The following is a 27,769-nucleotide window of genomic DNA, read 5'->3' on the forward strand; positions in this document are numbered from 1 at the left end:
TGCTGGAATTGGGTTGTTTTATTTAAAACGGAGGAAATGATGGATATTTTTTTAATTCCTCCCGCCCCTCGGAGATCTGCGCTAGACACTCAATGGCTGTCACTCTTGAATCAGATGACAACCAACGGTGAAAGAGATCTAAAATTGATTTTTTTTAAAGTCACTTTTTTTTGGTAAACCGGACAGTTCGTTCCTGTGACAGTATAATCAGTTAACCACGTAGAAAACAAAAGATTTACGAGAAATTCTCCACTGGGAGAGCCGAGTGTCGAACATAATGCGTTTGGCTTGTGTTATTAAATCGGCGTTGGTCTTTTTTCGAGCCAACCAACCACCCAAGCAACAAAGAAAAAAAATCTCTGGATGAAATGTTTTGGGGGGCAAAAAAAGGAAGTCGGGATTTTCGAAAGGGTCCCCCGCTACTTACGTTCATTCCATTTAAAACCTGCCTTTCTGGTGCCAAGATAGAAGCTCTGGGTATATCTGAACTATCTGAAGATGAAATGCTTTTGTGTCTTTTGTACATGGTTAATGCGATGGGTCTCCGGCATCTCGGCGTGTTCAAAAGTTGGGATTCTTCAGTCTACTTTCACCACGCTGTAAATCTTACTGACAAACCAGAAGCAAGCGAAGAAACCAATTGTTCCTGCGAAACACATGAATAAATCTTATTTTTAAGAAAGGTAGACGTGACATTAACCTTTTAAAATAAGATTACTGAAGTTAAATAATAATATTAAATACTTAAATATTACTGTAGTTATTAGTGTCCCGTCAACTAAACAATGCCGCTTGGCGGGACCCAGGGGAAGAGCCTTCTCTGTGGCAGCCCCGGCCCTCTGGAACCAACTCACCCCAGAGATCAGAATTGCCCCTACCCTCCTCGCCTTTCATAAGCTCCTTAAAACCCACCTCTGCCATCAGGCATGGGGGAACTGAGATATTCTTTCCCCCTAGGCCTTTACAATTTATGCATGGTGTGTTTGTATGTATGTCTGGTTTTATAATAAGGGTTTTTAGTTGTTTTAATATTGGATTGCTACATGCTGTTTTTATCACTGTTGTTAGCCGCCCCGAGTCTATGGAGAGGGGCGGCATACAAATCCAATAAATAAATAAACAAATAAACACCTATACGATGGATGAATTACTAAGCATCTCCAGATGGTCCCCATTTAAGGAACAGGAGAAAAACTGCAGCTTGGTTAAGCGCCTAATTTTTTTCCTCTGCGGCCTGGGAAAAGTTGAGTATTCAATAGAACATTAATCAGAGGACGATGCGCCCCAAGGCAATGCGCGGGGATCTCACAAGTTATCCTGGTGATGCGAATAGCAGTGGCATCCAGGGACTGGTCTTAACAAAGAGAAACCCTCGTTTCTAAGGAACATATTTACAGAAGCTGCTTCTCTAATTACAGCCGGTCTGGAAAGCCACCGGCACATCTGATATACCAGGCTTTAAAGCCATTTATCGACTGGGTTCAACGTGGGTTTTGTTGTCTCCTTGGGTGTAAAAAAAACCCCAAAGAAAGCCACACAAATCTAAGTTACAAGACCAAAACTCTTGTCTTGTTATTGTGGAGTTTTGTCAGTGCCACGTACTGCACTAGTTGGTTTTCAATATATTGTATGAACTAACCAGCAATGAATGTTTGGATGGTGTTACTTTAAGAGCTAGGCTGCATTTAGCCATACCCATGCTGCTCTCTGTTGGGTTGTGCCATATTGCATTGCATTGTTGGTTGTTGGTGTATATATGCTGGTTAGTATTGATGCTCTTTGCTGTGTGCTAATAAGAGGATACAGAGTGGGTCTTCTCCGGGTCCCGTCAACTAAACAATGCCACTTGGCGGGACCCAGGGGAAGAGCCTTCTCTTTGGCGGCCCCGGCCCTCTGGAACCAACTCCCCCCAGAAATTAGAATAGCCCTCACCCTCCTTGCCTTTCGTAAGCTACTTAAAACCCACCTCTGCCGCCAGGCATGGGGGAACTGAGATACTCTTTCCCCCTAGGCCTTTACAATTTTATGCATGGTATGTCTGTATGTATGTTTGGTTTTTATATTAATGGGTTTTTAATCGTTTTTAGTATTGGATTATTATTGTACGCTGTCTTATTATTGCTGTTAGCCGCCCCTAGTCTCCGGAGAGGGGTGGCATACTAATCCAATAAATAAATAAAATAAATAAATAAACACACTATATTGCTGTGTGCGAAATAGTATAGGTACCTGCTATGTGCTAATAAGAGAATTATATTGCTGTGTGCTAATAAGAGTATATATTATATTGCTGTGTGCGAAATAGTACATGTACCTGCTGTGTGCAAATAAGAGAATATATTATATTCACTGTGTGCTAATAAGACAATACACTATATTGCTGTGTGCGAAATAGTACATGTACCTGCTGTGTGTGAATAAGAGAATATATTATATTGCTGTGTGCGCAATATAATATATGTACCTGCTGTGTGTGAATAAGAGAATATATTATATTGCTGTGTGTGAATAAGAGAATATATTATATTGCTGTGTGCGCAATATAATATATGTACCTGCTGTGTGTGAATAAGAGAATATATTATATTGCTGTGTGGTAATAAGATGATACACTATATTGCTGTGTGTGAAATAGTATATGTACCTGCTGTGTGCGAAGAGAATATATTATATTTGCTGTGTGCTAATAAGAGAATATATTATATTGCTGTGCTAATTGGTCTAATGTACTTGCTGTGTGCTAATATTGCTATGTGCTAAATGATATGGAACTGCGTGTATTATGTATCATGGATTGTATTATGGTTAGCGTGTAATATTAATGATATTGTATACATTGTAAATAATATCTAACCACCACTGCCCCATATACTCTGTTTCAAATGCAATATTTCTATCGTTGGCTGTTAGACCAGTGTGGAATGCTAGCAGTTTTTCCCCAAACAGGAGGGGCTTGGGAAATGCCAGTCATAGACTCACCTGTGAACAGGAAGAAAATCAAGACCATGATCATCGTATACCCAAAGTACAGGATGGTGCTAGCGACACCAGTAATCTGGAGTTTTGAGAAGAAATAATGGATGGCGTAGATGAAGAGATAAACGGCTGTGAAGCTGCTCGTCAGGAATGATCTCCACCACCAGTGATAATCCTAGAAACACAAGGGAGAAGCCAAAGGATGAAGAGCAAATTTTATTTTTATTTTTATTATTATTATTACTAATTGGATTTGTAAGCCGCCCCTCTCCGGAGACTCGGGGCGGCTAACAGCAATAACAAGACAGTGTACAGTAATAATCCAATACTAAAAATGATTAAAAACCAATTAATATATTAAAAAAAATATGTACCAGGCAGGGGGGGAAATTCCAATGTTAAAAATCCCATTGCTTTTAATTAGAATTCCAAAGTCCAACAACTGGGATCTGACGCACAATGAGAAAAGGAAGCTAATTGTTTTAGAGTTTCTTGCACCGACATCTGGAGAATGTTTGTAAACAATTTGTCCCCAGAAAACCTGCCTTTTTGCTGCCTCCCTTACAGGCCTGGAATGCCTCTCTTGCTGCCTCTCTGGAATGAATTTTGCATTACTGTATTTTTTGGAGTATAAGACACACCTTTTCCCTTCCTAAAAGAGGCTGAAAAGCTGAATGTAGCTTTTTTTCCGAAGCTTTTTTTCCCAGCCCTAACTAGGTGCCAACGATCTTCCTAGCTCTTACCTTGCAGGTTCTTTCATTGTTACTCTTTGCAAAGAATGTTTTCCAACCCCTAAATTTATTTATTAGATTTGTATGCCGCCCCTCTCCGCAGACTTGGGGCAGCTGGTAAGCAGATTCTGTTCCCTATTTTCCTCCCCCAAAACGAAGGTGCGTCTTATACTTTGAAAAAACTGTACAGTACATTGATATAATTGACCCTTCTGATTTCTAAGTTAATCCTGGCACATTTCTTAAATCTTTGCGCTGTTCCCCCCCCCCCTCTTTTGCAACAAAAAGGGGGGCAGGGAGAGAAGCAATTGGACGCCATGCTTTTTAATTCCTGCTCCACGCAGGATTGGTATGTAGGCTCCCCATTTTAATAGGGTTGTTTAGTTGGGCATAAAAACCCCTTTAAAAAATCATCCTAGGAAATGCAAGTTGGCCTGTGCTTTTTACGCTTCATCTGGCTGACAGATGTTTGTTTTTTTTAAATGATGGGATGCCGAGAAGGCCGGCTGGGCACTGGGAACGGTCACAGGCTCTCGGGCTGGCAACAGCAAATAGGAAAACATTTTCTAGTTTTCCTTCCCTTGGCCTTTTGCCACCATGTGTAAGTATTTTCCTTTATTGCCACTCTTAAAAGGGTTGCAGATCCCCAGATGCTTATTATGGGGAAGGGGCTCCTGGCATTGCAGACAATGTGTCACCAACCCACTGGCAGCAGAGACACTCAACAAATCCCTCCGTCGCAGCTTCACGCAGAAGGAGCAGAAGCCACCAGAATGACCAGTTATCGCTGGTCTGCTCCAACAATCCAGAGGGCCAGTTTATTTATCTATGTATCTATCTATGTATCTATCTATCTATCGTCTATCTGTCTGTCTGTCTGTCTATGTTTCTATGTATCTATGTATGTATCTATGTATGTATCTATGTATGTATCTATCTATCCTCTATCTATCTATGTATCTATGTATGTATCTATCTATCTATTTATCTATCTATCTATCTATCTATCTATCTATCTATCTATCTATCTATCTATCGTCTATCTGTCTGTCTATGTATCTATGTATCTATCTATCTATCTATCTATCTATCTATCTATCTATCTATCTATCTATCTATTAAATTTGTATGCCGCCCCTCTCCGTAGACTCGGGACAGTTTGGTCTAGTGGTTAAAGCATTGGGTTAGAAAGCGGGAGGCTTGGAGTTCCAGTCCTGCCTTGCCCATGAAAGCCAGCTGGGTAATTTTGGGCCAATCGTCAGGAGATGGTGAGTTCCAGTTTCATTTTGGGCATGAAAGCTGGCTAGGTGAGCATAAGAACCTAAGAAGAGCCCTGCTGAATCGGGCCAAAGCCCATCGAGTCCAGCATTCTGTGTCCCACAGTGGTCCCCCAATTGTCCATGGGGATCTTGAGCAGAAGGAGAAGGCAAGACCCTCCCTTTCCTTGGACCCCCAACAAATGGGACCCAAGGGAACCCTGCCTGCCTCAACCAACATAGAGGCGGCACTTGGACATCCCTTTCAATAACCACCTATGATACACTCGGCATCCATGAATCTGTCTAATCCTGCTTTGAAGGTATCCAGGCTGACAGCTGTCACAACCTCTTCTGGAAGGGAATTCCATACACCAAGGACCCTCTGGGTGAAGAAATATTTCCCTTTATTTCTCCTCGCTTTCTTACCTGTGAGCTTTAGGGAGGGCCCCCTCGTCCTAGTATTGTGTGATAAAGAATTTTTCTCTATCCACCTTTTCTATCCCATATTATTATTATTATTATTATTATTATTATTATTATTATTATTATTATGAATAAAATATTAAGAAATCAAAAAGCAATTAAAAGACAATGTCGATAGGAATGTATATATGATGTAGATTGATCTGTAAATATGATTATGTACTGTTTCTTTTTTAAAAAATGGAAAAATTTAATAAATATATATATATATAAAAAAGAAATATTCTCATTGAATCCTTTGTTCTGTACAAGGTTGAATGTGCACAACAGCAGGTGAAATTGATTGTCAATCAGTGTTGCTTCCTAAGTGGACAGTTTGATTTCACAGAAGTTTGATTTACTTACTTACTTACTTACTTACTTACTTACTTACTTATTGGATTTGTATGCCGCCCCTGTCCGGAGACTCGGGGCGGCTAACAGCAAGAACAAGACAGTGTACAATAATAATCCAATACCAAAAACAATTAAAAACCCATTAATATAAAAACCAAACATACATACAGACATACCGTGCATAGAATTGTATATTGTGTTGTTCAAGTGTTCCCTTTATTTATTTTTTTGAGCAGTGTAAGTTAATTTTGAATTACGTTCAAAATAAGAAAGGCAGGATGTATCTTAATAAATAAATAGGCAATAAACAGACACCTCCGGGTCTCAAACCTTACCTCAGCACACAGGTGAAAGTAACAAAGCAGGACAGTGGCCTCCGAACAGGTGATCAGAAGAATGATGAAGACTAAGAACAAGAAGCCAAACATGTAGTACATTTGGTGAGACCTGAGATGTGGGGGAGAGAAAGAAGAAGGCGTTGGGGTCAGCCCCGGAACCACATCGATTCTCCTTCTTAAGGGGCGATTTGGAGCATAATAATAATAATAATAATTTATTAGATTTATATGCCGCCCCTCTCCGAAGACTCGGAGAAGTCTGGAAAAGGGGTGGGGGGGGAACCTCACCAGATGCTGTTCAGGATGAAAAAGAGCTGGATGAAGATGCACCCAAAGGGCAGGATGCCACCCATGACGATGCCCGGCAGAGGCTTGGTGAAAAAAGATTGCTCGGGGATTTGGCGAGGAATTTGATTCGTGCGCACGGGGTGCTCGATGGGCTAAAGGAAGCAATTTGGGCAATTAGAGCAGGCTCTGATGAGAATATCACATTCTACAAGGATAATACTCTTAATGTGTGTGTGTGTACACGTGTGTGAAACATAGAAGATTGACGACAGAAAAAGACCCCTTGGTCCATCTAATCTGCCCTTTTTCTATTTCCTGTATTTTATCTTAGCATGGATCTATGTTTATCCCAGGCATGTTTAAATTCAGTTACTGTGGATTTACCAACCACATCTGCTGAAAGTTTGTTCCAAGCATCTGCTATTCTTTCAGTCAAATCATATTTTCTCAGGTTGCTTCTGATCTTTCCCCCAACTAATCTCAGATTGTGTCCCCTTGTTCTTGTGTTCACTTTCCTATTAAAAACACTTCCCTTCTGGACCTTATTTAACCCTTTAACATATTTAAATCTTTCGATCATGTCCCCCCTTTTCCTTCTGTCCTCCAGACTATACAGATTGAGTTCATTAAGTCTTTACTGATGAGTCTGATGCTTAAGACCTTCCACCATTCTTTGGACCCGTTCAGTTTGATCCATCTCTTTTTTCAGGTTTCCCTCCCGCCTGACCGCATGTTCACCCATTTTGAGATGGTCAGAAATCCCTACCCATAAATCTTTCTCTTCTGGAGTTTTTGCTAACACAGAACTGCCAATACAACAGTCAGATTGAGGATTCGTTTTCCCCAAGTGCATTATTTTACATTTGGAAACGTTAAACTGCAGCTTCCATGGCTTTGACCACTTCTGAGATGGGTAAAATGATTTTTTGGAATACAGTATTTTGCAGTACTGTGTCCAGTTCTGGAGACCTCGCCTACAAAAAGATATTGACAAAATTGAATGGGTCCAAAGACAGGCTACAAGAACGGTGGAAGGTCTTCAGCATAAAACGTATCAGGAAAGACTTCATGAACTCCATCTGTATAATCTGGAGGACAGAAGGAAAAGGGGGGACGTGATCGAAACATTTAAATATGTCAAAGGGTTAAATAAGGTCCAGGAGGGAAGTGTTTTTAATAGGAAAGTGAACACAAGAACAAGGGGACACAATCTGAAGTTAGTTGGGGGAAAGATCAGAAGCAACGTGAGAAAATATTATTTTACTGAAATAGTAGATGTTTGGAACAAATGTCCAGCAGACGTGGTTGGTAAATCCACAGGAAATGAATTGAAACATGCCCTGGATAAACCTAGATCTATCCTAAGATAAAATACAGGAAATAGTATATAAGGGCAGACTAGATGGACCAGGAGGTCTTTTTCTGTCGTCAATCTTCTATGTTTCTATGAGGCTCTCCCAGAATTCAGTGCGTCTCTCGCTTACCTTCTCCTTGAACCCAAAATAGGCACCGATGAAGGTGAGAGGGACGGATATTCCAAACCACATGGCCAGGATCGCCACCAGAGTCCCGAAAGGAATCGCAGCTGAAGATCCCTTCACCCAGAGGATAAGGTTCATAATGAAGAAGTCAGCAAAGACGATTCTGGGGGAGCAGGAGGAAGAGACACCCCAAGGAGGGCCAGGGTTAGCAGAAAATGTGACAGTTATGTCCAGGAGCATCTCGGGAGGATCTGGAGAATACTCAGGGGCAGGGAGAAAAAAACCAACACCCCCCCTATATTTTTCAGTATACAGTATAAGATGCACCTTTTCCCCCCCTAAAAGAGGCTGATAATTTGGATGCTTCTTATACTCTTAATATAGTCCCCCCCCTCCCCCAGCCCTAACTAGCTGCTAATGGTCTTCCCAGCTCTTACATTGCAGGCTCTTTCATTGTTACTCTCTGCAAAGAATGTTTTCCAAGCCCTAAGTCTTGGCAGGGTTTTTTCCATTGCTCTAACTTGCTCTGAATAAGTTTCTTTCCTGCCCTCACCAGGTGTTAAGGATGTTCCCAGCTCTTATCGGCTTGCAAGCTGTTTTATTTTTACTCTCTGCAAAGAATGTTTTCCAAGCCCTAAGTCTTTGCAGGGTTTTTTCCATTGCTCTAACTTGCTCCGAATAAGTTTCTTTCCTGCCCTCACCAGGTGCTAATGATGTTCCCAGCTCTTAGTGGCTTGTAAGCTCTTTCATGGCTACTCTCTCTGAATAACGTTTTTTTAAAGACCCTAACCTGGGGATAAAATAATGTGCTGCCTAAGGACACCAGCCAGATGAATACACCTGGTAAGCAGGATCGTTTCCCTATTTTCCTCCCCAAAAACAATAGTGCGTCTTATAGTCCGAAAAATATGGTAGTCTGGGAACACAATATGTTGTGTTTATCAAAAAAAAGGGGGGGAGTAGAGTTACTAACCCAGGGCAGAAGAGAGCTGTCAGCAACACATTGGTCTTCCATTTTTCACCTCTAAACGCTAAGAAAAGGAATAACAAAATTTAACATTTCTCTATCATTCATCTATGGAGATTCTGTCATCCATGCAGTGAAGAGCAACCAAAATCTTTACTACCACACTGTGGGCGTGACTCTCCGAGTCTGCGGAGAGGGGCGGCATACAAATCTAATTAATAATAATAATAATAATAATAATAATTATTATTATTATTATTATTATTATTATTTTAATTATTATTTATTGGATTTGTATGCCGCCCCTCTCCGTAGACTCGGGGTGGCTAACAACAATGATAATTATTGATATGATATTATTATTATTATTATTATTATTATTATTATTATTATTTTCTTTCAACATCTTTCAGTGCAAATTGGATGCTCTGGGGTGGAGCTCCATTTTCACTACCCCACTGCGTTCTCCCCCCTGCTTTTCTGGTTACAAAGGTGCTTCTTTCTGAAAGACCGGTAGGGTAGAGATAATGTGGAATATCTGGAAGCAGTCGGTTCCAAAGGGTTGGAGCCACCACAAAGAAGGCTCTTCCCCAAGGTTCTGCCAACCAACCTTTTCTGGCGAAGGAGGCCTGGAGAAGGCCGACTCTGTGGGTCCTTACTGGCCACAGTGAGGTATGAGGATGGAGGCAATCCTGTAAATAGTCTGGCCCTGAGCCATTTAGGGCTTTAAAAGTGATAACCCATGCCTTGAATTGCGCTCGGAGACCGACAGGCAACCAATGCAGCGTCCATAAAGTTGGAGTAATACGAGCGCAACTTGGTACACCCGTTATTGCAAGGGCTGCTGTATTCTGCACTAGCTGAAGTCCCATGTAAGAGCGCATTGCAATAGTCAAGATGCAGCTCGGGCCAAAACACACAACGACATACTCACTTTTGTACATCCGAGCAGATACGTAGCCCGCTGGGGTCCCCAGCAAAACCCAGAGCACCACGGCACAGGTCATCAAAGCCCCACGATTGGCTGGCGAGAGGAAACCGAGGCAGGCAAGGACTGGAAGGAAGAGAAACAAGGGAAGTGTTGGGAAAAGTGAGATTCCCTATCGTTCAGGCGTTGTTTTGCTTCCTTCCTTCCTTCCTTCCTTCCTTCCTTCCTTCCTTCCTTCCTTTCTTCTCTCCCTTATTGAAACAGATGTCCAAGTGCCCCCTCTGTGTTGGTTGAGGCAAGCAGGCTTCCCTGGGGTCCCATTTGTTGGGGGTCAAGGGAAGGGGAGGGTCTTGCCTTCTCTTTCTGCTCAAGATTCCCATGGACAATTGGGGGGGCCACTGTGGGACCCAGAATGCTGGACTCAATGGGCTATGGCCCGATTCAGCAGGGCTCCTCTTAGGTTCTTATCTTCCTGCCTTCCTTCCTTCCTTCCTTCCTTCCTTCCTTCCTTCCATTTATTATTATATCATATGGTATTTAAGGGGTGACTTGATTGAAGTGTATAAAATCATGCATGAGATAGAAAAGGTGGTTAGAGAAAAATGCTTTTCTCTATCACACAATACTAGGACAAAGGGGCCCTCCCTAAAGCTCATAGGTAAGAAAGTGAGGACAAATCAAGGGAAATATTTCTTCACACAGAGGGTCCTTGGTTGATGGAATTCACTTCCAGAAGAGGTCGTGACAGCTGTCAGCCTTGATAGCTCCAAGGCAGGATTAGACAGATTCATGGATGCCCAGTATATCGGTGGTTATTGAAATGGATGTCCATGTGCCGCCTCTATGTTGGTTGAGGCAGGCAGGGTTCCCTGGGGTCCCATCTCTTGGGGGTCCAGGGAAAGGGAGGGTCTTGCCTTCTCTTTCTGCTCAAGATCCCCATGGACAATTGGCAGGCCACTGTGGGACACAGAATGCTGGACTCGATGGGCTTTGGTCCGACTCAGCAGGGCTCTGCTTAGGTTCTTATCACAATAAACACCCACCCCACCCACTTTTAGCCCACAGAGCGACACTTACATAAAGTAATGAACGTCATGATGAAGATCTGTGTCCCTTGGCCTAGGAAGACGGAGAGCAGCATGCCTTTCCGTGGCGGCCTGAAGACATCTCCGTGGACCAGCTTCCACCCAAACTCCTCCTGCGCATCTTCCTGTAATGACATCTTGATTAGACGAGCCCCACGCAACAGGGAATTAGCACAGGCCAGACGTGAAAGTTGCTTTGCCTGCCTGATTATCTTCGGCGGGGGCAAGGGGGGGTCGTTACTAAAAGGGTCTAATTTCATCGGCATCATTAACGTGCCGACTTTACAACTCCCCAAAGGCGAGAAGGGAAGGGAAGGAGGGGGGGAGAGACACACACGCACAGAGAGAGAAAAAGCAGATTTATAAGAAGCGTTAACAGACTTGGCTAAGTTCGTGGATATTATGCAAACGATAAGCTATATATAAGAGCAGCATTTAATGTATTTACCACCACCACCCCGTCTTTCATTATCCAAATCATTTCGAGGTCTGAAGATCTTGTCCATATTTGTCCAATGTCGTCTATTTATTTATTTTTATTTATTAATCAGATTTGTATGCCGCCCCTCTCCTGCTATCTCCCCACATTAAAAGCAACAGAATTCGATTCACTAAATGGAAATTATTATTTCACTGAAAGAGTAGTAGATCCTTGGAACAAACTTCCAGCAGACGTGGTTGGTAAATCCACAGTAACTGAATTTAAACATGCCTGGGATAAACATAGATCCATCTAATATTTAAGTTAATTTAAAACCCCAATTTAGAAACCAATCACATACTAGCATACCATACATAAATCTGGCGGGTCCCAGGAGAAGAGCCTTCTCTGTTGCGGCACCGACTCTCTGGAACCAGCTCCCCCGGGAGATTAGAACTGCCCCCACCCTCCTTGCCTTCCGTAAACTCCTTAAAACTCACCTGTGCCGTCAGGCATGGGGGAATTGAGATATCTCCCCCGGGCCTATACAATTTATGCATTGTATGTCTGTGTGTATGTCTGGTTTAATAATGGGGTTTTTAAATGTTTTTTACATTTATTAGATTTGTCATGAATTGTTTTATTGTATGCTGTGAGCCGCCCCGAGTCTACGGAGAGGGGCGGCATACAAATCTAATAAATGAATGAATGAATGAATGAATGAATGAATAAATAAATAAATGAATATTTTCCTGCTACCTCCCCAAATTAAAAGCAACAGAATTCTATTCACTAAATGGAAAATACCATTTCAAGCCAAAATGCCACCTACCCCATACCGCTCTATATTCTAAATTCTCAAGTGCTATTCCTATTCTCTATTCCTATTCTAGTCTATTCTAAAAGCCAAAAAAATGGCTTGTTTTTCCTAGAAATTAGAAGCTGCTTTGTAGCCTGCACTGGAAACGTAGCTGTACTAGGGAGGAAGGAAAGAAATCAAATTGTTAACTCCAGGGGAGCTTTTTATTTCTTTCCTAAGAAGCCAGGCACTCTCCAATTTAGGGAAGCAGGATTTCTACCAACCGACTCATTACCTCCAAATGACCATTGATGGAAACCCGGCTTTGGGGTTTTTTTCCCTGTTTTTTTTGCAGATTTTCATTTTAATTAGTTAAGTAAATATTGACTATTGGGTTCCAGTTTTAACAGTTCTTCACTAAATCAGCCATAGGAACTGTTTTTGCAAGTGGACCACCTGGGGCTTCCTAGCAAATAGTCAAGCAAATGAGAAAGAAAGGAAAGAAGGAAAGGAGGAGGAGGGAGGGAGGGAAGGAGAGAGAGAGAGAGAAGGAAGGAAGGGGAGAAGAAGGAAAGGAGGAGGGAGGGAAGGACGGAGAGAGAGAGAGAGAAGGAAGGAAGGAAAGGAGGAGGGAGGGATGGAGGGAAGGAGAGAGAGAGAGAAAAGGAAGGAAGGACGGAAGGAAGGAAGAAAGGAGGAGGGAGGGAAGGAGATAGAGAGAGAGAAGGAAGGGAGGAAGGAAGGAAGGAAGGAAGAAGAGGAGGAGGAGGGAGGGAAGGAGAGAGAGAGAGAGAAGGAAGGAAGGAAGGAAGGAAGAAAAGGAGGAGGGAGAGGGATGGAGGGAAGGAGAGAGAGAGAAAAGGAGGGAAGGAAGGACGGAAGGAAGGAAGGAAGAAAGGAGGAGGGAGGGAGGGAAGGAGATAGAGAGAGAGAAGGAAGGGAGGAAGGAAGAAGAGGAGGAGGGAGGGAAGGAGAGAGAGAAGGAAGGAAGAAAGAAAGAAGAGGAGGAGGAGGGAAGGAGAGAGAGGGAAGGAAGGAAGGAAGAAAAGGAGGAGGGAGGGAGGGAAGGCGAGAGAGAGAGAAGGAAGGAAGGAAGGAAGGGAGGGAGGAAGGAAGAAAGAAGAGGAGGAGGAGGAGGGAGGGAAGGAGAGAGAGATAGAAGGAAGGAAGGAAGGAAGGAAGAAAGAAAGAAGAGGAAGAGGAGGAGGGAGGGAAGGAGAAAGAGAGAGAGGGAAGGAAGGAGGGTGGGTGGGGAAAAAAGGAGAGGAGAGATTCACCAAGCAAAGTGTCAACTCTAGAAATACTCTACAGATTTTACAGATTTTATTTGAGTGTGAACCCAGCCAGCCAGTTTCAATCGTGGTTTAGTGTCAGAGGGTCGGTTCATTAGAAGAAGCCAACTTTTCAATTAATGGAGGCTGCCCCCTTCCAATACCCATCAAGGTTCTGAAGCTGTTAATTTCACCTGTGTTGTTGTTGCTGCTGTTATTATTATTATTATTATACAAAATTAAAGGTTGGTTCCTCTCTTAATTTTGAGAGCTCCAAGAGGTCGGGCAGACTCACCGAAGAGTCGATCTTGTTGTATCTGGCGATGTCTTTGTGAAGAGTCCTTAGGAGGATCATGGCCACCATCCCGGATAGGAAAAGCACGATCACGAGGGAATTCATGATGCTGCAGATTAAAAGAGAAAAAACAAGACTTTTCCTTTTTTTTAAAAAAAAAATGCTAATCAACCGTGTCACGTCTCAGAAAATCTGGTAAAAGAAAGCACAATAAAGGTGAGTCTGTTTTCTCCAAACGGTGCAGTCTTGAGTGAAACTGAACCCTCGAGAGGAGTTTTCCCAGGAGGGACAAAACTGGGCTAAGGCTCCACAAAAGTAAACAGGAAAAGGCCTTTAATAAGACTATAGAGTATGTATGTTATGTTTTTGTATCGATCTGATCATAGTTAGGCTTTTTTCTTTTTTGTATTAGTTAGACTTCTATGATAAGCGGAGCAATGGTAGCTCTTTAATGTTGAATGTTGTTTGTCCTGTGTTTGTCTTTTGAAAAACTAATTTAAAAAAATATTTTTTTAAAAAAAAGGCCTTTTAAAAAGCCCTTTAAAAAAAGTTATTTTTCTAAATACACCGTACTGTACATCCAATATGTAAGACAAAGACAAAGTGGTACAAATGGATACAAAAAAGGGAACAATAAGAGATGGAATATTATAAAAAACCATATGTACAAATGTATAAAATTATAGAAAATATTGACATGAATGTAAATAGATGGATGTTGACCCACCTGTAAGCATTAAAATATAAATATCCCCCCCAAATTAATTATAAATATATATATTTATATATATATTTATATATATATTTATATATATATAAGGCAAATAAGGCAAATAAGAGAGGCAAATAAGGAGCTGTGATGTTCCTTCAATACACCAGGGTGATTCGACGCAAACATATGTAACCCTTCCCTGGTGCAGAGCTGAAGGGATTGGATACTGTAGCCTAGAGCAGTGTTTTTCAACCAGTGTGCCGTGGCACACTAGTGTGCCGCGAGACATGGTCAGGTGTGCCGTGAAGCTCAGAGAGAAAGAAAGCAAGAGAGACAGAAAGCAAGAGAGGGAGAGAAAGAAAGCAAGAGAGAGAAAGAACGAGAGAGAGAGAGAAAGAACTAGAGAGAAAGAAAGCAAGCAAGAGAGAAAGAAAGAGAGAGAGAAAGAAAGAGAGAGAAAAAGAGAGAGAAAGAAAGCAAGAGAAAGAGAGGTAGGGAAGGAGAGAGAGAGAAAGACATAGAGGGACGTAGGGAGGGAGAGAGAAAGAGAGCAAAAAAGAGAGGAAGGAAGGAAGAGAAAGAAAGAGGGATGGAGAGAGAGAGAAAGAAAGAGGAAGGAAGGGAGAGAAAGAGGGAGGGAGAAAGAAATAGAGTGAAGGGGAGGAAGAGAGATAATTTTTTTGTCCAAACTTTTTTTAGCTCCCCCCCCCCCCCGGCTCAATGTGCCCCAAGGTTTCATAAATGTAAAAAATGTGCCGCGGCTCAAAAAAGGTTGAAAATCACTGGCCTAGAGGATAATTCTCTGCCTTACAAGGCAAAGGTTGCAGGTTCAAGTCCCAGTGGGTATGGTTAGCTGATGAGACCAAAATAAGGCCGAAATAGATCTATCCTAGTCTCCCTTAATTTTCAAATTCAGCAAAAAAATCATGTGTATGTATATATATATGTATATATATATGTATGTATGTATGTATGTATGTATGTATGTATGTATATATATGTATGTATGTATATATGTATATATATGTATATGTCACGGGTTTTTTTTGCTGAATTTGAAAAGCGGTATGTAAGTTTAAATTCTATTGCTATTCCTTCTTCCCTTCCTTCCTACCTACCTACCTACCTACCTACCTTCCCTTCCTTCCATCTCTTTCTCATTCTCCTTCCTGGTGGCACAGTGGTTACAATGCAATATTGCAGGCTAACTCTGTCCACTGCCAGGAGTTTGATGCTGACCAGCTCAAGATTGATTCAGCCTTCCATCCCTCCCAGGTGGGTAAAATGAAGGCCCAGATTGTTGGGGGAAAGATGCTGACTCCATAAATCATTTAGAGAGGGCTGTAAGGCATTGTGAAATGGGATATAAGTCTAAATGTTATTGCTACCAATAACATATTTATATTTTATAATATAAAATATTTATATTTTAATGCTATTTATATTTATATTTTAATGCTTGCAGGTGGATCAACATCCCTATATTTACATTCATGTCAATATTTTCTATAATTATACATTTCTACATATGGTTTTTTATAATATTCCATCTCTTATTGTGAATTGCCCTTCCTTTTTTGTATCCATTTGTACCACTTTGTCTGAGGAGTGGCCACCAGGCCACAGCAAGCCAGAAACCAAGCCGTGCAAATAAGCGAAGCCACATCTACGGGATGCAGGCAACATGAGAAACAACATCCCACCCCGGTCCATGGAAAACCACTCTCCATGGAACCAGTTCCTGGTGCCCCAAAGGTTAGGGGGGCTTACCTGAACCACTGAATGTTGGTATGAGGCATGGATTTCAAGATGTAGTCCCACCGGGATGCCCATTTTATATTGTTGTTCTCCTGCACGGGGGAGAAAAATTGCAGAGGAATCGCAAATGTCGCTTCCCGAAGAACAAATTTCACGACAACCTTTGTTCTTGCAACTGCAAGGCTTTAAATGTCAGGTTGTCTCTGCTGCGGTGACACCCGGTTGAATAGGGGGACGGTTTTTTTCCACGGTGTGTCAGGGACAAACATGATTTATACACAAACATGATTTATACACTTTCTTGACCTCTTAACGGGAAAACAAAAAACCTCAACTTTGGCTTGGGGTTGACGTGTGATGGGTGTAGGTTGAAAAAACAATGTGGTTTTAACGTTCCAAGAAGTTGTATAATGGCAACGGGAAAGAACTGCAAAAAAAATAATTGAGGAGAAATGCTCAACTCTTATGTGTGGGGGAAGAATTGTGCAATACATAACATACTGCTCAAAAAAAAAAATAAAGGGAACACTTAAACAACACAACATAACTCCAAGTAAATCAAACTTCTGTGAAATCAAACTGTCCACTTAGGAAGCAACACTGATCAATTTCATTTTGTTGCCAGCACATTCAACTTTGTACAGAACAAAGTATTCAATGAGAATATTTCATTCATTCAGATCTAGGGTGGGATCTTTGAGTGTTCCCTTTATTTTTTTGAGCAGTGTACATAGCCCAAATGTGGGAAGTACATTTGAGAAAATATTAACATTTATTTATTTATTTTATTTATTAGTTAGATTTGTATGCCACCCCTTTCCGTAGACTCGGGGCGGCTAACAACAATAAAAAAACAATATAAACAAATCTAATATTAAAAGTAGTTTAAAAATCCCAATTTAACAAACCAATCATACATACAAACATACCATGCATACATTTTGTAAGCCTAGGGGGAAGGGAATATCTCAACTCCCCCATGCCTGACGACAGAGGTGGGTTTTAAGGAGCTTACGAAAGGCAAGGAGGGTGGGGGTAACTCTAATATCTGGGGGGAGTTGGTTCCAGAGGGTTGGTGCCGCCACAGAGAAGGCTCTTCCCCTGGGTCATGCCAGATGACATTGTTTAGTCAACAGGACCCGGAGAAGGCCAACTCTGTGGGACCTAACCGGTCGCTGGGATTCGTGCGGCAGAAGGCGGTCCCGGAGATATTCTGGTCCGGTGCCATGAAAGGCTTTATAGGTCATAACCAACACTTTGAATTGTGACCGGAAACCGATCGGCAACCAATGCAGACTGCAGAGTGTTGGTGTAACATGGGCATATTTAGGAAAGCATTATTCATAGGGTATGCCTTTTTGTAATACCGTTGTTATTATTAGCACAACGTCTTTCTAAAATACACACAGACATTATATATATATACACACACACAAAAAATATATACACATACATACATACATACATACATACATACATACATACATACAAAAAGCTTATTGTGAGATTCAGTACATGTTATCACTACATTAACCATTAAGGGCAGAAAACCCGAATCATTGAAATAGATGCAGTTGTACCTATATACTTACTTCAAACTTCACAGAATATGTATAGATCACGTCCAGTTTGCTATTGAATTCTGCAGGGATTTCCATAGGGGGACCCTTACAGGATAAATTGTTTATATCTGTATGCTTGTAGCTGCAAAGATAAATATATACATTATTTCCAGCATGATCTAGAGATCTTCCTTCAAATGTATCCCACGTTTTAAAAATTGAAATCTCTACTTAAGATCTAGGACTACTTTATAACGTACATGAGTGTTCTGTAGTCAGGCAGCTTGTAATAATCACAGACAGATTATTAAGGCAAAACATCGACAGGATTCTGAGTTTCAGGATAATGGAAAAATCATTTTATTCATTGCATTCTATTCTAAGTGATCGATGTACTGTAGCCCAGCCTTCAAAATCTTATTCTAAGATTCAGAGGAGGAAAATACACAGTTCAAACAGGCAAGAAACAGAAGATTATTCTGCAATATATTCATAAAGAATGATGCTAGAGAATGATGGGTTGGAAAATACTGATAGTCTTATTCCTAAGCTAAATATGTTATCCTAAATATGTCAAAGGGTTAAATAAGGTCCAGGAGGGAAGTGATTTTAATAGGAAAGTGAAGACAAGAACAAGGGGACACAATCTGAAGTTAGTTGGGAGAAAGATCAAAAGCAACGTGAGAAAATATTATTTCACTGAAAGAGTAGTAGATCCTTGGAACAAACTTCCAGCAGACGTGGTAGATAAATCCACAGTAACTGAATTTAAACATGCCTGGGATAAACATATATCCATCCTAAGATAAAATACAGGAAATAGTATAAGGGCAGACTCGATGGACCAGGAGGACTTTTTCTGCCGTCAGACATCTATGTTTCTATCACATTTCATGATGGAAAGAGAAGATTGTGGCTCTGTTTTTAAAAAGTGCTTTTGCTAACATGTTGAAAACCGCCTTGAGTCTAAGGAGAAGGACGGCATAAAAATTGAATGAGTGAATGAATGAATGAATGAATGAATGAATGAAAAAAGGAAGGAAGGAAGGAAGGAAGGAAGGAAGGAAGGAAGAAAGAAAGAAAGAAAGAAAGAAAGAAAGAAAGAAAGAAAGAAAGAAAGAAAGAAAGAAAGAAAGAAAGGGTTCTTTTTATAGTTTTAGATATTATATTCGACTTCTTATTGTTCTGTATCTGTATTTGAGTCTTTGGAGAGGGGCGGCATACAAATGTAATAAATTATTATTATTGTTGTTGTTGTTGTTGTTATTTATATTATTGTGGTAACCCGCCCTGACTCCTTTGGGATTGGGCCACATAGAAATTGAACGAACGAACGAATGAATGATCTCAAAATTATTCTCTTGTCGTATCTTCAGACTTTTTTTTTTAAACTGGGGAGAGGGACAGGGGGGGGGAGTAGTTGGTAAACATGTGGGGACAAAGCATCAATTAGACGCCTCCTCCTCCTCCCGCGAAGGAACAAGAGATGGGCGGAACGGCGACAGGAAAGCCGTTCAAAGGACTTGACCGTGCCTACTCCGCCCTCTTGTGGAGCGCACAATCACACACACAAAGGCCAATTGTGAGCTGCCTGACTCTGTCCCTGCCCAGGGCGGGCTCGATAAATGGACTAGATAAATAAATGGAGCAAATCACCATCTCTGCATTATGCGGGACTTCAAGGGTCACCGGTTAAGGTCAGGGACGCTGATCGGTTTCACTTGCCACCTTTCAAGGCTTCCAACCGATCAGCAGAAGTTGGTGTCCTGCCTGCAACGCAACACCACACACAACACACACACACACACACACACTGCCTGGAGGGTTGCCAGTTGGGGAGAAAGTGGCACACCGACAGATTTTAAAGAAAGTGACAAGAACTGGTTTGACCTTCCTTTTTCCTCTCCCCAATATGGAATGATGGATCATTTTTTTAAAAAATAGTTTAGTAAAAGGAATGCTATTAGAATTAGAATAGAATTTAAAACATTAGAACATAGAAATAAAATACGTAGACTAGACTAGACTAGAATACAATAGGAGGGTGCATTCCCTTTTTTTCACAAATTCCCTGATAATTCCCTGACGTCCCTGTAACTTGCAATCTAGTTAAGGCACGGTCGTAGATGACCAAACGGCTAAGCCGTGGAGAAATATCCGTAGTTGAGGAAGCAAGTTTGTTGTTTGTTTGTTTGTTTAGTTAGTTAGTTAGTTAGTTAGTCCAATACACAATGAGGGTTTTAGTGGGTATGTACAGTGATCCCTCTGTTATCGCGAGGGTTCCGTTCCAAGACCCCTCGCGATAATCGATTTTTCGCGATGTAGGGTTGCGGAAGTAAAAACACCATCTGCGCATGCGCGCCCTTTTTTTTTCTATGGCCGCGCATGCGTAGATGGTGGAGCTTGCGTTCCTCGCCGCCCACGCAAAGGGGAAACCCCGATTCGGCTCCTCGCTGCTGCTGCGCTACCGAGCAGATCAGCTGCTGGGCGGCCGAAGGAACCTTCCCTGGGTCTTCCCCCTCTTGCTGGCGGGCGGGCGAGCGGCGGGCATCAGCGAGGAGCCGGGGTTTCCCCTTTTCGTGGGCGGCCGGGAAGACCCGGGTTGGGGGTTCGGGGGGGAGCTGAGAAGCGCCCCAGGCCGGCTGCGACCTTTTAAAACAGCCGCGCCACTTCCCAGCTGAGTCCTGAAGCCAAACGCGGAAGTGGTGGTTTTTTTAATTAATATTTTTTTAAAAATCACGATATAGCGTTTCGCGAAACTCGAGGGATCACTGTATATCTATATACACATAGTAAAATACATGATGAAGGTTATAGAGGAGATACTCATAGTAAAATACAGTATATCTAAGAAATAATAGAAAAGAAGGTATAGTAATAGTTGTTGCCCCAGTTGTGGTCATTTTTGCTTGACTCTGCCAGGCAGTGCAATGGGGGTTTTTTTTACATGATTTTTCCCTGACTTTTAAACATTTTAATACAGTTTGAGTTTTTCACTGATTTATTCTGTTTTTTTCACAAATTCCCTGATATTTCCCAAACTTCCAACAATTCCTTGATTTCCCTGTTTTCCAGGTTTGCTGGACACCGAATAGAATAGAAAAGAATGGAGTGGAGAATAGAGTAGAGTAGAGTAGAGTAGAGTTTGTTCCTGAGGAACAAACTGCATCGCACGCTCGGAGTGGGAGTGTTTGTGGGTGTGTGTATTACCCCTCTTCTTCCATAACAACCATGAAAAAAAGTCATCACTTGAGCCCCATTTCCAGAGGGTCTGTCAGAAAACCACTGCTGGGGGTCCCTGCGATTGAATTCTTTGCTCTCTCTTTTTCACGGGGTCGTCTTTCCTCCTACTCCTCCTTCCTTCTCCAAAGAGAAGACAAATAGAATAGAATAGAATGGAGTTGAGTAGAAGAGAGTAGAGTAGAGTGGAGTTGAGTAGAAGAGTAGAGTAGAATGGAGTAGAGCAGAGTAGAGTAGAATAGAATAGAGTAGAAGAGAGTAGAGTAGAATAGAGTAGAGCAGAGTAGAGTAGAATAGAATAGAAGAGAGTAGAGTAAAGTAGAATGGAGTTGAGTAGAAGAATAGAGTAGAATAGAGTAGAGCAGAGTAGAATAGAATAGAGTAGAAGAGAGTAGAGTAGAGTAGAGTAGAGTAGAATAGAATGGAGTTGAGTAGAAGAGAGTAGAGTAGAGTATAAACAGAATAGAAACAGAAAAGGTTTATTAGTCAAGTATGATTGGACTCACAAGGAATTTGTCTTCGGTGCATAATCTTTCAATGTACACAATCATTACTTAGCTATTTAGTGCCTTGAAACTGATACCTACTACGAGTAGCAAGCGAGCAGTTGACCCTGGTGGCCTAGTGGTTAGAATGCAGCATCGCAGGCTAATTTGACTGCCAGCAATTTGAGTTTCATTATCTCAAGGCCGGCTCGGCCTCCCATCCTTCCGAGGCTGGTAAAATGAGTAGCCCGACTGTTGGGAGCCAATAGGGTGGACTTTGTAAACTGCCCAGAGAACGAGGCCATAAAGCAATGTGAAGCCGTATATAATAAGCTTAAGTGCTTGCTGTGATTACCTCTTGGGCTCCAGTTGAGCGGCAACAAGCCTTGCCCCAGGCCAACTCTCGTCTTTGCCACTGTGGTAGGTGATTGTGATGTCTACGTGATTGAAGAGGTAGAAGGTATTCTTCTTGTTGAATTCATCCTGCAAGATATCGAGAGGCCATGAAATACTTCTAAAACTGGAGGGGGAAAGATAGCAAAAGCCACAGCCATTCATTCATTCATTCATTCATTCATTCATTCATTCATTCATTCATTCATTGGATTTGTATGCCACCCCTCTCCGTGGACTCGGGGTGACTAACAACAATAATAAAAACATCATGTAACAATCCAATACTAAAACAACTAAAAAACCCTTATTATAAAAACCAGACATACATACAAACATACCATGCATAAATTGTAAGGCCTAGGGGGAAAGAATATCTCAGTTCCCCCACGCCTGACGGCAGAGGTGGGTTTTAAGGAGCTTACGAAAGGAGAAGCCTCCGTGGGGCCTCTCTAGGAATCTCCTGGGAGGAAACAGGGCCGGAAAAGGTGGTGAGAAGCCTCTGTGGGGCCTCTCTAGGAATCTCCTGGGAGGAAAACAAGGCTGGAAAAGGTGGGGAGAAGCCTCTGTGGAGCCTCTCTACCAATCTCCTGGGAGATTACAGGGCCAGAAAAGGCAGTGAGGAGCCTCTGTAGAGCCTCTCTAGGAATCTCCTGGGAGGAAACAAGGCTGGAAAAGGCGGGGAGAAACCTCTGTGGAGCCTCTCCAGGAATCTCCTGGGAGGAAACAAGGCCAGAAAAGGCGGGGAGAAGCCTCTGTGGAGCCTCTCTAGGAAACTCCTGGGAGGAAACAGGGCCTCCACCCTCCCTGTGGTTTCCCCAATCGGACACATTATTTGCTTTTACATTGATTCCTATGGGAAAAATTGCTTTTTCTTACGAACTTTTCTACTTAAGAACTTGGTCACGGAACGAATTAAGTTCGTAAGTAGAGGTGCCACTGTATGAGGCCCAACCATGCACAAATCAACTGCTTCTACCCGTTTCCGACTGTTCAAATCAATTTGGGAGAAATATCCCATCGGTCACTTACACTCATTATACAGAAATCTTTTATCCGGCCATCTGACGCGATGTAACATCCAACTGGAAATCCAGGATTACAGTATTTAAGGCTGTCTTCCACATTGTAACACCAAGTCACAGGCATGTTATCTATAATCCTGAATTTAAAAAAAAAACACATTTGTATAATTCTATATTTATAAATAGCATGGCATTTATAGGCTATTAAAACAGTCTTCAAGCATTTACATTTATCTTTCTATTTTGAGAACAAGGCTGGACAACATTCTTCCCTCCACAGATCAGTGATTTTTTTAGAGAACAGGTTCTGCTCACCAGTGATGCTGGTAATTCAACTGCATCCCCTTTTTCAAAAAATCCAGCTTGTTTTTATCTTCTGGCTTCTGGGGGTCGTAGGATTTCACGCAAACTTTCTTGCACTCTTCATCTTTTTTAAATGTAAACTGGCATAAAGACAAAAAGAGATGGAAATGTTTTGATCCATTAAAACCATTCAGCTGGCACTCATTCAAGATCGTGAAATAATCATTTTGTCCAGCCGGAAGTTAAAAAGTTTCCTTTAATACTTCCTTGCCTAAAAATTCCCCAGGGTTTCATTTTTTGCTCAGTGGCACCTTACTTTTTTCTTCTTTCTCTTCCTCTCTCTCTACCTGTCTCTCCCTCCCTCCTCCCTCTCTTTCCAACACTCAAAATATTTATTTATTTATTTACTTACTTACTTACTTACTTACTTACTTACTTACTTACTTACTTACTAGATTTGTATGCCGCCCCTCTCCGTAGACTCGGGGCGGCTGACAGCGGACCCAGGGGAAGAGCCTTCTCTGTGGCGGCCCCGGCCCTCTGGAACCAACTCCCCCCAGAGATTAGAATTGCCCCCACCCTCCTTGCCTTTCGTAAGCTACTTAAAACCCACCTCTGTCGTCAGGCATGGGGGAATTGAGATCCTCTTTCCCCCTAGGCCTTTACAATTCTATGCATGGTATGTCTGTATGTATGTTTGGTTTTTATATTAATGGGTTCTTAATCGTTTTTAGTATTGGATTACTATTGTACACTGTTTTATTGTTGCTGTTAGCCGCCCCGAGTCTCCGGAGAGGGGCGGCATACAAATCAAATCAAATCAAATCAAATCAAATCAAATCAATGAATGAATGAATAAATAAATAAATAAACAATAAAACAATGTACAACAAATCTAATAATTTAAAAAAACACTAAAACCCCCATTATTAAAAGCAAACATACACACAACCATACCATGTCTCAATTCCCCCATGCCTGACGGTAGAGATGGGTTTTAAGAAGCTTACGAAAGGCAAGGAGGGTGGAGGCAGTTCTAATCTCTGGGGGGGGGAGCTGGTTCCAGAGGGTCGGGGCCGCCACAGAGAAGGCTCTTCCCCTGGGTCCCGCCAAACGACATTGTTTAGTCGACGGAACGCGGAGAAGGCCAACTCTGTGGGACCTAACCGGTCACTGGGATTCATGCGGCAGAAGGCGGTCCCAGAGAATATATTGCTTAGAAGGGTACCGGCAGCCAATTTGGCATCACATCTGGAGACAGAGAGGAGGCAACTTCTTGTCTTCACACAATTAACTAATGCAAATGAATTAAACTCCGGAAGTAAGAAAGTCGAGAAATTCAAGACCCCATCATTTTCCCTCTGCCGGACAAATTTATCAATGAGTGTTTTATTTCCAGCGATAGCAGCCGCCAGCAATAGGCCCTTGGGAAGCTCACACAGGGGCAACAGTGATTCTGTAATAATCATATCTTCTTTCTAGATGGCCTCTGGAAATGCTTTTCAGCTGGCCTACAATTTCTAAATAGTCCTTTATGTTCTGCATAAATGCGTCTCTAACAGCAATTCAGCAACTGTGCCCCAAATCATTTCCACAAAGCTTTTTGTCAAACTTCGGTAACCAAGAGGATCACCAAAGAATCTCACAAAACAAGCTTCTCCAAGCTTCAAATGTGAGACCCCATTTGGAATAATACTGTGTTCAGTTTGTTTGTTTGTTTATGTATGTAAACAAACTAATAAATAAATAAATAAATAAAATGTATGTATGTATGTATGTATGTATGTATGTATGTATGTATGTATTTATTTATTTATTTATTTGATTTGTATGCCGCCCCTCTCCGCAGACTCGGGGTGGCTAACAACAACAATAAAACAGTATATAACAAAATCCAATACTAAAAACAGTTAAAAGCCCATTATATAAAAACCAATCATACATACAGACATACCATGCATAAAATTGTAAAGGCCTAGGGGGAAAGTGTATCTCAGTTTCCCCATGCCTGGCGGCAGAGGTGGGTTTTAAGCAGCTTTCGAAAGGCAAGGAGGGTGGGGGCAATTCTAATCTCTGGGGGGAGTTGGTTCTGGAGACCTCACCTACAAAAAGATATGGATAAAATTGAACGGGTCCAAAGACGGGCTACAAGAATGGTGGAAGGTCTTAAGCATAAAACGTATCAGGAAAGACTCCATGGACTCCATCTGTCTAGTCTGAAGGACGGAAGGAAAAGGGGGGACATGATCGAAACATTTAAATACGCTAAAGGGTTAAATAAGGTTCAGGAGGGAAGTGTTTTTAATAGGAAGTGAACACAAGAACAAGGGGACACAATCTGAGGTTAGTTGGGGGGAAGATCAGAAGCAACGTGAGAAAATATTATTTTACTGAAAGAGTAGTAGATCCTTGGAACAAACTTCCAGCAGACGTGGTTGGTAAATCCACAGTAACTGAATTGAAACATGCCTGGGATAAACATATATCCATCCTAAGATAAAATACAGGAAATAGTATAAGGGCAGACTAGATGGACCCGGAGGACTTTTTCTGCCGTCAGTCTTCAATGTTTCTATGTTTCACACACCTTGTAGGGGGAAGAGGCTATTCTCTCGCCAAAGAGAACTTGTCCGAGGTTTTCTGAAGGTCTCTCTTCTGTTTGGTCTTGGCAGAAATCAAAACTGTGCAAGAAGAAAGAAAGTTTGAGTCTTCACGTTACCATGACTTAGGAGTATGACCCTCCTTCTCTTTTCCGGAAGCCGGAAAAGCCATTCCCCACCCCTTTCAAGACGCGGGGGGTACTTACGCGTCATATTCATACGGTAAAACAGATTCAACCGAGTCCAGTCTGTTTACAAACAGCTCGATTTTGGGCTAGGATGAAAGAGACACTGTTTTAAATAGCTGGCAACATAACCTATGTTTTCTTGAATACCAAGATGAACACTGAACTTGCTCACCAGCAATGGGGGCGGGGGGGGGGGATCTTAATAGATTAACAGAGTTGGAAGGGACCTCTGACATAGACCATCTAATCCAAACTCCCCGTCCCAAGCAGGATTTGTTTCGTCTTGCACAAAATTCAGGGTTCAAAAAAGCCTGACATTTTGCAGGCACGTACAAATTAATGTACAAATTAATGTACAAATTAATGGCTGGGGGAGAGGGGAAAACATTCATGGGGCACAAGGACTATTCCTCTAAAGAGGCCTAATTAGACAATTAGACATAGAATTTATTTATTTAGTATAAATTTATATTAAATTTATAATATAAATTTAGAAAATACATATATTGTCTACACCATTGTTTCCCAACCTTGGCAACTTGAAGATACTGTATTTGGACTTCAACTCCCAGAATTCCCTAGCCAGCTAGGGAAATTTGCAAAATACAGAGATCTAAAAATCGAGCTGCAAGGACTCTGGCATAAGCCAGTGAAAGTGGTCCCAGTGGTACTTGGCACGCTGGGCGCAGGGCCAAAAGAATCCAGTGGACATTTGAAAATCATCGGAATTGACAAAATCTCCATCTGTCAATTGCAAAAGGCCGCTTTACTGGGATCGGCAGACATAATTTGCCATTACATCACGCAGTCCTAGGTGCTTGGCAAGCGCCCGACTGGGGATGAAATACGAAATCCAGCATAGTGATCTCGTTTGCTGTGTTGTATTGTTGAAATAGTAATAACAGCAATAGCAATAATAAATAATAATAATCCATTGGCATCCTTCAGTCTCAAAAGACCATGGTATCATGCTATGGATTCCCCAGATAATAATAATAATAATAATAATAATAATAATAATAATAATAATAATAATAACAACAACAACAACAACAACAACAACAACAACACATTTCCTCCCACTCTACCCCCACTTCCGGGGTTCCACTGGATGGCTGGGAGGGGTTCGTGTGAAGGCAAAGACACGTGTTCTCCCTCTAGGAAGCATATCGTGTAAACACACACATCCAGAGACCCCTTACACACAAAGACCCACACACACCTGCACCCCCCCCCCGCTCTCCCACCCAGGGAACTACAACTCCCACGGGCCGCGCAGAGGATGCTGGGAGGTGTAGTTCCGGCTCCTCAGGAGGATACTCCGGTTCCCCCCACCCCGTCCCACCCCGCCCGTCATCCCACCGAGCAACCGGGGGAGCCCTCCTGCTTGGTATCCGAGGGCTCGCAGAAGCTGACGGGCGCCAAGCCGGGCAGGTAGAAGGCGGCGCCGAGGCCTACGAGGCCTCCCAAAACCGGCAGCAGCAGTAGCAGCGGGGCGGAGAGGCGGCAAGGCCGCGGCCACCCCATCGTGGCGCTTCCCGGCTCGCGGCAACGGAGGGGGCTCCCCGCGGGTCGAGAGGGGCTCCAAGCGCGGCCGCGTCGTCGTCACAATCGCCCGGCGGGAGCGGCGCCCTTGCAACTGAGGAAGTGTGGCCGGGCCTGGGTGGAGCGCTTCGCCTCAGCTTCCCACGTGACCCGAACGCGGCGGCGCCATCTTGGGCCAGGGCACCCTCAAGGGCCCATCCGGATTCGGCGGGTCGCCGCTCGATTCAGGGCGAGCGGCACCGGTGGCGCCATCTTGGATAAGGGCAGCGGTCTCTTCCTGCAATCTTCCAGCAGCTGGGT

General features: G+C 42.4%; 1 protein-coding gene across 1 annotated transcript; it reads right to left on the bottom strand.

The window, feature by feature from the left end:
- On the bottom strand, positions 1-27,657 carry LOC139171605 (transmembrane 9 superfamily member 2-like). Its single transcript, XM_070759977.1, has 17 exons — positions 27,287-27,657; positions 25,943-26,010; positions 25,724-25,817; positions 23,149-23,276; positions 22,841-22,970; positions 21,771-21,898; positions 17,721-17,832; positions 16,141-16,220; positions 13,659-13,767; positions 10,865-10,997; positions 9,794-9,913; positions 8,866-8,923; positions 7,896-8,055; positions 6,412-6,563; positions 6,121-6,232; positions 2,980-3,151; positions 1-646 (listed from the first exon to the last, which is right to left on the bottom strand). Exons 1-17 carry the CDS (start codon positions 27,449-27,451, stop codon positions 579-581), a joined length of 1,989 nt encoding a protein of 662 aa, XP_070616078.1. The 5' UTR covers positions 27,452-27,657; the 3' UTR covers positions 1-578.
- Positions 27,658-27,769: the final 112 nt, after the last annotated feature.

Source organism: Erythrolamprus reginae, chromosome 8 (assembly GCF_031021105.1).
Source record: "Erythrolamprus reginae isolate rEryReg1 chromosome 8, rEryReg1.hap1, whole genome shotgun sequence".
In the NCBI taxonomy this organism is placed as follows: Eukaryota; Metazoa; Chordata; class Lepidosauria; order Squamata; family Dipsadidae; genus Erythrolamprus; species Erythrolamprus reginae.

Coding starts and splice junctions, on each gene's coding strand:
- LOC139171605 (XM_070759977.1), bottom strand. CDS start 27,451: ATGGGGTGGCCGCGGCCTTGCCGCCTCTCCGCCCCGCTGCTACTGCTG. Junction 26,011..27,286: donor AGGGCTCCCCCGGTTGCTCG/GTGGGATGACGG, acceptor CTTTCATCCTAG/CCCAAAATCGAGCTGTTTGT. Junction 23,277..25,723: donor TAGCCTCTTCCCCCTACAAG/GTGTGTGAAACA, acceptor TCTTTATGCCAG/TTTACATTTAAAAAAGATGA.